We start from the raw sequence: 10,850 nt of genomic DNA on the forward strand, positions 1-10,850 counted from the left end.
CCATTTATTTTTTAAATCTATGACCTTCAACCTTAAAAAGTATTTCCCATCTAGACATCTTAATGGAGCTATTTTTGAAACTTTGCATTTTTTGCAATCGAAATTTAAATATTGCCTGCAAGCAATTTTATCTTTTTTCTCACGCAATTTGTGTGCAAACTTCTTTAATCGCCTCATTTGGGTGGGTCTATTTTCTCACAGTTGCAATAAAGTCTGATTTCCTTTTAAGTACCTTCGTCCAGTTTGATTGTCGCCTCATTTCTCAACCCGCTTTTAAAATATAGCCAATAGATGGATCTAGGACAACAAACCGACAGGACTTCAAGCGGAAAAGACTTCAGGCCGAAATTTAAACTTGAAAAGCACCTCAAATCACTAATGTTTAATCTGTAAAACGTTGCTTTTCAAAACTGTAGGCAACTTCAGTCCATAATAAGCGTTATTCATGACAAGGAATCACTTAGGACTGGCCTTCGCTAATTATATCAGCCAGTTTTTGAAACGCATAAATTACATACAAGAAAATTGCCTTCAAGCCTGTTTATATTTCAATTTTCGTAGACATCTTTTGGAGGCCTAAACCTTATGAAAACGCCAAAAACTACTGAAGAAAGATCGTGCAACTGAGAACTTCATCAAAAATTTTTTTCCCATAATCATATTTCATGACTTAATGAGAAAATTTTTGGCTTGAAGTCACGAATTTTACTATTCTGCTTGAAGTCCCGTCGGCTTGATGTCCGGCACCCCCATCAGATAGTTTCAGATTCTTCAATGATCTCAACAGAGAGCAAAATACTATTGACAAAATTTTTTTTTGTATTTTGAGTTTTAAAGAAAAAAATATGCGATCTTGAAACTTTGGAGTATCAAGAGTCTTTTGCAAAAGATTTTTAAATAAACTAATTCAATTTGAAAAAAAATTTTAAAATTTTATTTCATGTCGCTGTGAAGTCTAACAATTAAATAAGTTTGCCAATCTTTTGGTGACTCGAACTGAGGTGCTTGACTCATGGCTCGAACAAAACGGTTTGAACCATGTTCGTATTTGACTATGTTCAATTTTGATTGATTTAACTAGAAAAGCGTACACCGTTCGAACATTCTGGTCGAATCATCTCAGGCTGGGAAATTAAAATTTTAAGTAAGCTGACTGAAAAAGCCATTACAAATGAAACCGCGAAGTTACACAAACCTGAGCGTCAGCAATGTTTACGATTTTTTGAAGAAATTAAGAAGAAATTTGAAAAGATAGCATGATCTAGGAAGAAGAAATTTGAAAGATCTAGGATTTTATAAAAAGAGGGGAGGGGGGAGAGGGGTTCAAATAATTTTGGAAAGTTTTGGACCATATTTTTAAGGTTGACCAAATTGATTTTCCGAGCCCTCCCAGAACAGGGAGGGTTCCCCTTCAAAATTAGCTTTTAAATAATTTTAGGGTTGGTCAGCCGAAAATGAATGTCATGAAATAATACCAAAGTGGGGACCCTTTAGTTGGCGAGGGAGTCGAATGCCCCCCCCCCTCCCACCTAAATCCGCCCCTGATGACTCGGGTCTTTTTCTGTTATACGGCCCAAAAGTAATCTTCTGAATAATTTCAAAATATGGTCAAAGGGCTCGAATCTGGTTGGATGAAATTACTGGCGCTGGAAGAGAATCTGGGCTTTCAATCAACAAAGAGTTTGGACCGTTTAGCGGCAGAAAAGACCCCATGATCCTGCTAAACAAGTGACTTGACTTCGTTGAGTCACCCATGAAAGAAATATATATAGTTTTCGTTTCAGTGCCCGAACTGTTTGAACTATGCTGGAGGGGGTGTGATGTTTCCGGCGCTGCAGCTCATTATCCAATTGGTTGTTGCAATTTTGACTGGCTATATGTACTATAGAACAATCTCTACCCTAAAACAGATGCATCAATGTGAAAGAAAAAAGCTTATAGTTCGGTCCTTTGCGTTGTTATGGCTTGCATGGGCTATAACTTCGTTTCCACATGCAATCTTTGATGCAGTTTTTGGACGATATGTTTTCAAGGATTTCATGGGCAGGACGGTTGATCTCAACACTAACGGTCTTATCAAATACTCTAGTATTGCGAACATGTATAAAATAATTTATGCGGCATTACGAAAGGGCGTTCCGTTAGACAATCTGAAACAATTTGAATTCGCTAAAACCCTGCTTATTATTGATAAATGCCTCCGATATCTGAAAATGAGCTATGGTTTCGTCAACAGCATTTTGCTAATTGTTTTAGTGAAACCTCTTCATGAACCACTGTTGAAATTTCTGAAGAAATTTTCTGAGTCAATGAAAAAGTTGATCAAACGCACATGATTCGACAGAAACAAACTTTGAAAATTTCCCTGTATATCCTTATTTTGACTGATCCTTTAAACCCATCTTGAACCTTCAATGAAATCATGCCACCCTTATTTTTGACAAAACTTGAAGTCATATTTATTTTGTTTTCTGGAAGCATGATAGACAAAGGATAACACACTGGATCTGTTAACTATTAGATCAATGGTACCTGCCTAGTAACGACTTGCCAATCTTTTGTTGAAATAGTTCTACAGTTAAGCATCTAGGAGTTTCGAACCTTGTAATCAATAACCGCAAAAGGGGGGTTACGACTTAACAAGATTCTATACACTTTACTATTGATGAGCTAATGCTGGTGACCACAGTTTTAGTTTTTGTTATGGAGAATCACATTTGCTTACTTTAAAAAACAACTTTTGCTGGCCCAAGTTATCAGCAAAAAAACCGCGTAATCGTGTATAGACTGATATAAAATTCAACTGTAGTATTAAAATCTCAAAATCAACTCGCAAAAAAGTCTAAACACAAAACAAACTTTAAACACTTTAATATAAAACAAACCAAATTTTTGAGAGCATACATAAAATTAAAATTTTGAGACCAAACGTAAAATTACCGCCCCTCTCTCAATCGATTTTGACCCGCACTAGAGTTTCATGAAAAATTAACGAAGATATTAAGTTTTCATTGTCATTCTCCAACAAAAATCAAAACTTATAGTTTATAATCAATAAAAAATGGATTTTTCTTTTGCTTTGTGTCAAATTTAGGAAACTACATTTTGAATCAGTCATCATCAATTATGAGAGAATAAAACTTTTTCCCAAAATTAGACTAAAACTTTGATATGAAGTTGATACTTAGACATTGTTGCCTTTCACCTGTGAGAGGGAGAGAGAGTGATCTCCTCTCTCTATCTATCTATCTATCTATCTATCTATCTATCTATCTATCTATCTATCTATCTATCTATCTATCTATCTATCTATCTATCTATCTATGTATCTATCTATTCTATCTATCTATCCAACTATCTATTTATCTATCTATCTCATTATCTATCTATCTATCTATCTATCTATCTATCTATCTATCTATCTATCTATCTATCTATCTATCTATCTATCTACCTATCTATCTATCTATCTATCTATCTATCTATCTATCTATCTATCTAACTATCTATCTATCTATCCGTCTATCTTTCTATCTATCTACCTAACTACCTATCTATCTATCTCATATGTCCTCTTTCCTTATTCCTCTCTCTCTCTCTCTCTCTCTCTCTGTGTGTGTGTGTGTGTGTGTGTGTGTGTGTGTGAGTGTGTGTGTATGCACGTGTGCGTGTCTCTCCGGTCTCCCCCCTCGCTCTATCTCTCTCTCTCTCTCTCTCTCTCTCTCTCTACTCTCTCTCTCTCTCTCTCTCTCTCTCTCTCTCTCTCTCTACCCTCTCTCTCTCTACTCTCTCTCTCTCTCTCTCTCTCTCTCTCTCTCTCTCTCTCTCTCTTCTCTCCTCTTCTTTCTTCTCTCTCTCACACACTCTCTCTTTCTCTCTCTTTCAACTTTATTCATTCTCGCAAGGATCGAGAAAAACCTCACAATATAGTACAACATAGTGCTAGAGGTTAGGTTCGTTTTTTTGAAAGAATTGGGTATAGAATCCTAATTGTACCTAAAATGTGTGGATTTAGGAGATTCATAGATGATGGAGAGGGTGTCGCATACAGATTTTCAACAAAAAACAAATAAAAAAATTTTGTAGATTTTTTTAGGTTGAACAAATAGATTTTCCGAGCTCTCCCAAAGCACCAAGAAGACTCTGTTTTGGCGACAATTTTGAAAAAAAAGACCAAAAAAGGCGTTTGTGGTCAAGTTTTGTGAGCAATTTTGACCGCCGAAAATCGCATTTTTTGCTTGGAGCGCGTTTCCCCATCAAATTAGTTGAAATTGACGCCGAAAAAAAATTGAGTTTAGCCAGCCAGAATTGGCGGCTTTACGGCTTTAAAATATAACCAAGTATCTACTGCTTGTACGACATCTTACAACTGCTTCCCTTTCAGTTGCCACCAAAAATTGGTATACACATGTAATGCATGATTTGGAACATATTCGTTTGAAGTGCAACCAAGTCCATATACTTTGGAAACTGAAACTGTCATCGCATGTACAAAAATTTTGAACAACCAAATGGTACGCTATGGTTTCGACTTCACCTGAGCTAATAAATCTTTCAATCTATTCGAAATCATAACCAGAAAAAAATGTAGTTATTACAGTCGACAAGTTTATTTCTTCTCAGTTCCCAATCATTGTCTCCACGGTTGTGATCGTCTCAAAAGCAGACAATCTAGAAGCGTGTTTCTGAAGCAAACTCTAGATTGTCTGCTATTTAGACTATCACAACCGTGGAGACAATGATTGGGAACTGAGAAGGAATTTTGTCGACTGTAATAATTACATTTTTTTATGCTGAGCGTTTTGTGAGATAATACTACTGATGTTTGAACCTTTTTGAACAACAGAAACAATTTTGACATTCTTTCTAGGCTTTTGGTCGGATTTAATGAGTACATTGAATTAGTGAAAACGACAAACTAGTAATTTCACCTCATTATCAACGCGTTAAAGACTTTAATTTGAGGTCACGTGCAGCGTGCTGTGTCCTAGTTAGATCAAAATAATTTGAAGGTGTTGGTGCTATTGACCCAGAGTAAGTCCAGTCCAACAATGCAAAAACCCAATGTTGACGCCGTGTTGAAGAAGAATCAAACATTTTTCTGTGTCCCAACTGCAATTTCTAACCGTTTTGTCTCCTTTCTTAACAAAATCACAGAACAAAAAATTTTAACGTGATCTTTGTCGGTCAATTACGGCAATCTACAATTGATGTAAAGAAGACTCACTTGCAGATGCAATTCACTGATCTGGAAATCCAGGCACTTTTTGCCTTCTAATGTAACAGAAGCATTCCTAAATGGATAAAAGCAGATTTTGTTTTTGATTTCAACAAAGTTTGTTCAATTGTCGAACCAAAAAGCGAGTGAGATGCCTCAAAGCGCAATGATTTAATTTTTTCCCATGGCACGAGATCTTGTATCTAATATGAGCACAAATGCAAGAAGAACATCGGGTTTAATGAACACGAAAACCGATTTTATGACTGCGCTCTGCCGGATGATTACGTATTATGGACCGAAGCTATTGACACCGCAGTTTTTGAGAAATGGTGGTAGCTTAAAACCCAAACGCTCTGTCAGAACGTCCAACTTCATAAATTTAAAGGTAGCCGCTTTCCGAGTACGGCTTATCATGCAACTCCTTTCGATGGTTCAAAGAATCGAAAGTTACTTTAGGACAGCGTACTGCACTAATGTTACATAACCTTGGTAGTTAATGTTCTGATGGTGAACTTCGCCGTCAAATTGAAAGATGATTAGCGCTACAAGAGAACCATTTACTTTACCAAAAAACTTCTGCTGAAGTGTATTTTTGACGAGCCGTGGATGAACATGTCGTAATCCAATACATTGATCATTTTTTTTAAATGAATGACAATATTTCTTTTTCATTACGTGTTGCTCAATTTTCAAAATTAATATCAATCTTTTTTTTAGGTAACACCAATTTAAGTTACATATGATGTTACTAGTTCTAATGACTTGGTCAAAACCGAGTACTGTGGCACACTACATCCTTATAAGTTTGTTTATTTGTCTATAACTTTTGATTCAAAAAAATTGTATAAAATTTCAATTTTTTTCTTTTGTCAAATCCAAAAATGTACATGTGTTAGCCTTTCAGTTGTGACCAATTTAATTATAAACATGAATTGCAAGGTTTGAAACAGTTTCACTTTCAACGCAACAAAATCCATATAACTGAAAAATTGAAACTGTCATCGCTTGTTCAAAAAACTCGAACAACTAGTTTGTACGCTGTTGTTCTCTAAGGATTTGTGATTGTATTGGTTGCAGTTTTGATGAGATAATACTGAAGCAACTGATGAATACACTGAATGACAATCAATCACAAACAACATCAGTGTCAACGCTCTGTAGAATTGATTTTAGAATGGCAAAGTTTTTTTTGAAAAAAAGGCAAAAGTCACGAGCAGCATGCTGTGCCCCTGTGAGACTGTTGCTGGTATTTGTCCAGAATTATTCCAATCCCACAATATAAAAACTCAATACTGACTATGTGTCGTAGAAGAATCAAACTATTTCCAATGTAACAAATGATTTACTTGCTTTTTCTAACCCTTTGGTCTTGTTTCAAAAAAATTCTACGGAACAAAAATTTTTAACGTTACCTTTGTCGGTCAGTTCACGGGAACCTACGATTAATGTTAAAGCTCGCTTGAAGCTGCCCCGATTCATTTATGTGATTCATTGGAATTACACTTTTTCCTCTTATGTACAAATGCATGAGAGCAGATATTTTTGGCGTCGACAAAGTTTGTTCAGTTATCGGACCAAAACCAAAACTGATGCCTCGACGCGCAATGTTTCATTTTTTCCAATGACACACGAACTTGTGTCTAATGAGAGCTTAACTGCGAGGTGAGCGGGTGTAACATGGCAGTACAAATTGAGAGCTCATCTTTGTGCAGCGTTCTATCCGATGATTACCTAATTCGGACCGAAGTACTCGGCACGTCAATGTTTGAAAAACGGTGTTTGCTTTAAACCCAATTGCTAAACCCCGAATACTGCTCATCACATAACTTCTTTTGATATTTCAAAGAAGCGAACTTAACTTTAGGACATCGTAATGCAGTTGTGTTACAGAACAGAGGAAGTCAACGCTCTAACTGTGACGATCACCGCAAAACTGAGAAACTATCAGCGCTACTAGTAAAAGAAGAACATCTTCTTTTACCAAGAATTTCAGCTGAAGTTTCTTTCCGCAAGCTTTGATAGGGCCCGTAGAACGGAGGTGATAATTTGAACCAACGATCTGATTTTTTTTGTTGAGTGACAACATTTCATTTTCTTTTGGGTATGCTCCAATTGCGAAAAACAAAGCAATCTTTTTTTGCAACATCAATTTCAGCTACATACCTTATTGCTGCATCTGAGTTTAAAAAAATTTTTAAGACTGGCGAGCTCGAAACAGTACGCTGTAGCTGGCAGATTTAGTAAAATTCTTTCCGACCAAGAAAGGATTGGGCATGACTGGTGGCACTACATACAAATTTCACAATGGACTCAATAATTTTATCAACGGGACCCTGTAGAGGAGTTTTGTTACTGATGTCTGTTGAGGGTTCGAATGGCTAGTCATAAGTTAAATGATACTAGGTCTAATGAACTAGCTACATTCTTTCAAATACTCAGTCGAGTTAACGCGTGTTCCTGTCTCCGCGGAGTAACACCACTTCCGATATGAGACAATCATCACCTACGGGAAAAAGAGTCTTAAGACCATCAAATAGTGCGTCATCCCACAGCTGGTTACTTAAAACCCAAATAAATATTTTAAAAAATATGCATTGTCATGGTGTACGAACGAGGCTTTGAGCTAAAGAGTCCGTTGCGTTGTCTCGTTTTAAAGCTAACTCAAGAAATTAAGTTTCGGACTAAATAAAACTGGAGAGTTGTCCTTAGTGTGCAGAGCTCAGTGTTTTGGCTAGTTCAGCTTTTTTAATAAATTTTGAATGAAATAAACGTTAAAAGTTAGTCTAATTTTGACTCAGTTGAAGCCCGTGTTTGGGACTTTTTACGGAATCGAGATAGCCGTTCGTTTTAAAGTTTTGCTTTGTCGCAGAAGCCGCTTCCGGATACATGGTCTGCTTAATTGTTTTCCTGTTTGCTGCAGAGCAATATTAACACGCGTGTGCGAATCGTGTTTAATGAACTACATTCATATCTAATGTGGAACCTTCTACAACCAAAATAAAAAGAGAGACGGCTGATCACAAAGGAGGACACCTACTGGAATAAACAAACCTTCGTTACTGACAGATACGTCGAATTTATGCCGCCGAAAGAGTATGAACCCATGCAAGAGTTTTCGAAGTAACTTTGGATTAATCACAATCAACTTGGACTTGGCTTTAATCCAATTTGGGAAGATTTCTATTATGCGTTAAAAGCACGAAATATATGGCGCGTTAAATGTCCCAAATAAGCCAAAATAGCAATCTTTAAACCCACATACCTTAACAAAAAATAATCACATATGAAATCTCTTTTTAAATTTGAGCTCATAACAACAGTATTTTTCGAATGATTTTAAAAAATTCATCAAAAATTGCTAGTCAAAAAGTCGAAATTTTTCTGTTGAAAAAAATCACCCCAGCGCAAATATTCTGTCACCTTCTTCGAATGTCGAATCACTAATACAATGTTCTCTATGGCAAGAGAGATTTTTTATCCATCAACTTAAAATTTAAAAATCAGCTTTCCAGGTACTTGGCCCAAACTAGCATATTGAACATAGAAATTTTCAATCATTTTAATGCTTGTTGTCGATCGAGAAGGAAGCAAAAAGCTTTTTTCTTGAAACATAATTTTTTTCCTTAAGTTTGTAAAAACCAAATAACTTTGTTATTAAATTCACACCAAACTGAACCAAATTGCTATTAAATCCACACTCCGCTAATGAACGTTTGTATGCCTTGTTAAAAAATGAACAATTTTGATCTTTCTTAGATTTGTACAGTATCACAGCAAGTCTATTGGCTAAAACGGGCTGACCTTTTTAATAACAGTTTGACACCCCCATATACTTTTAGGGTTCTTTTGTTTCTCCTGCTAGTGTGTTCGCCTCAAGGGGGTTTGCTTTGGACGACTTCCGCTTTTTAGGCTTCGACTGGGTGGAAGACCGAGCTCCGCTTCCTTTTCGATAGTCCGAATCGTTTCCACCAATTGCTTTTGGCTCGTCAAGTTCCGGCCTTTGTTCCACGTTTTGATACTCGTTTTTATCTGTAGGAGTGCCGGCGTTTTTCGGTGGTTCTGCCGATTCTACAGCTTCGGCGGCTTGCGGCGATGTGGTCTCTACCGCTGCTGTTGCAACGTTTGCTAGAGCACTTTGGGCAGCTGCATTACTTGGACTTGGCTGGCCTTTAGTTTGATCATTCAGACCTCTAGAGGCAGCGCCGCTTTGAGGATCTTCAACAGCGTTTGATTGGCCTCCTGCTTGCGGGTTTTGACCTTGGACCGGTGGGTACGGACCAGTTTGAGTGTGAATTGGAGGGTATGGGCCTTGATGACCTTGAGGTGGTGGATATTGACCTTGAGGTGGTGGATATTGACCTCGAGGTGGCGGGTACTGGCCTTGAGGCGGAGGATACTGTCCATAAGGTAGCGGATACTGACCTTGCTGACCTTGAGGTGGCGGATATTGGCCCTGAGGCGGGGGGAATCGACCTTGTTGTCCTTGAGATGGCTGATACTGGCCTTGAGGTGGCGGATATTGACCTTGAGGTGATGGATACTGACCTTGAGGTGGCGGATACTGACCTTGAGGTGGGGGATATTGACCTTGAGGTGGGGGATACTGACCTTGAGGTGGCGGATATTGACCTTGGTTAGCCGGGTACGTTTGATTGTTCATTTTCTGAGGTGCTGCTTGACCTTGATTGTTTTTACGCTCCGATGCCGGAACATTTTTCGGAACACAAGCGAAAAGCGCGATAGCAAAGCACAAAGAAATTGAAACAGACACAAAACTCGTCCATAACAATACGCCATAGTCACTCGTAGCATTTCCGTAAGAGCTCCAAATTAATGTGAAAACTACACATGCAGTTAAGATGCAAACTTCGTTGACAACATTGGCAATGAGATTAAGAATATTGAATATTTTTCGTTCATTGTATCTTTGTTTACCACAAAACAGAAGGCACCATGTCACTAGACACAATATGCATAGCCCCATCGCCATAACATGAGCTATAAATGTCACTGCAGATTCGGCAGGGTAGTGAAAAGTGAAGCCACTATACGAACCTGAGTCGCCTTCAGGGACGAGAAGGACTCCCCAAGCTGCAAAAGCAGGTATCATAAAACAAAGTGCCAAACTGGTAAAAGCTACGCCTGTTATGCAAAATGATTTTCCTTGGTTGCAGCACATGTTTTTCCTCTAATTTTGGGGGTTTCTAACAAATACTAATTTTCGCCAGAATCGAACGACATTTTGGCCAGAAAAATGAAGAATAAGTTTCAATAATTACATTTAAAAAAAGTAATCTAACTTAGTTTATATTGAAAATCAGATCGAGCAAAAAATGATTCCTTGTCGTTAAGTTCTTAAAATTGTCAACAGATCATTTTATTCAAAGTGCCCTCGAGTTATGTCACGGATTTTGAAACTTAATGCTCACAAAAAAGGGCAATTGCTTGTGATGCTTATTATATGACAAGCTTTGGTTTATTATAACAAATTACCCGATCTTACAATTAGTACACTGTTAGATAATTAGGTTTCAGTTGACCTATTAGGTTTCGGTTTCATGCACTATTTTCAAATTCTTGCAACTACACTGAATATATTTATCCATTTTGGAAGTTCTTGGGAATAAAA

General features: G+C 37.4%; 1 protein-coding gene across 1 annotated transcript; it reads right to left on the reverse strand.

The window, feature by feature from the left end:
• Positions 1-9,056: 9,056 nt before the first annotated feature.
• On the reverse strand, positions 9,057-9,881 carry LOC134848669 (calcium-binding protein P-like). The gene has a single exon (XM_063866186.1). The coding sequence runs from the start codon at positions 9,879-9,881 to the stop codon at positions 9,057-9,059; it is 825 nt and encodes a 274-aa protein (XP_063722256.1).
• Between the last annotated feature and the right edge of the window lie 969 nt (positions 9,882-10,850).

Source organism: Symsagittifera roscoffensis, chromosome 6, assembly GCF_963678635.1.
Source record: "Symsagittifera roscoffensis chromosome 6, txSymRosc1.1, whole genome shotgun sequence".
Taxonomy (NCBI): Eukaryota; Metazoa; Xenacoelomorpha; order Acoela; family Convolutidae; genus Symsagittifera; species Symsagittifera roscoffensis.

What these genes read in the sequence shown, in the direction of transcription:
- LOC134848669 (XM_063866186.1), bottom strand. Translation starts at nt 9,881, where the DNA reads ATGAACAATCAAACGTACCCGGCTAACCAAGGTCAATATCCGCCACCT.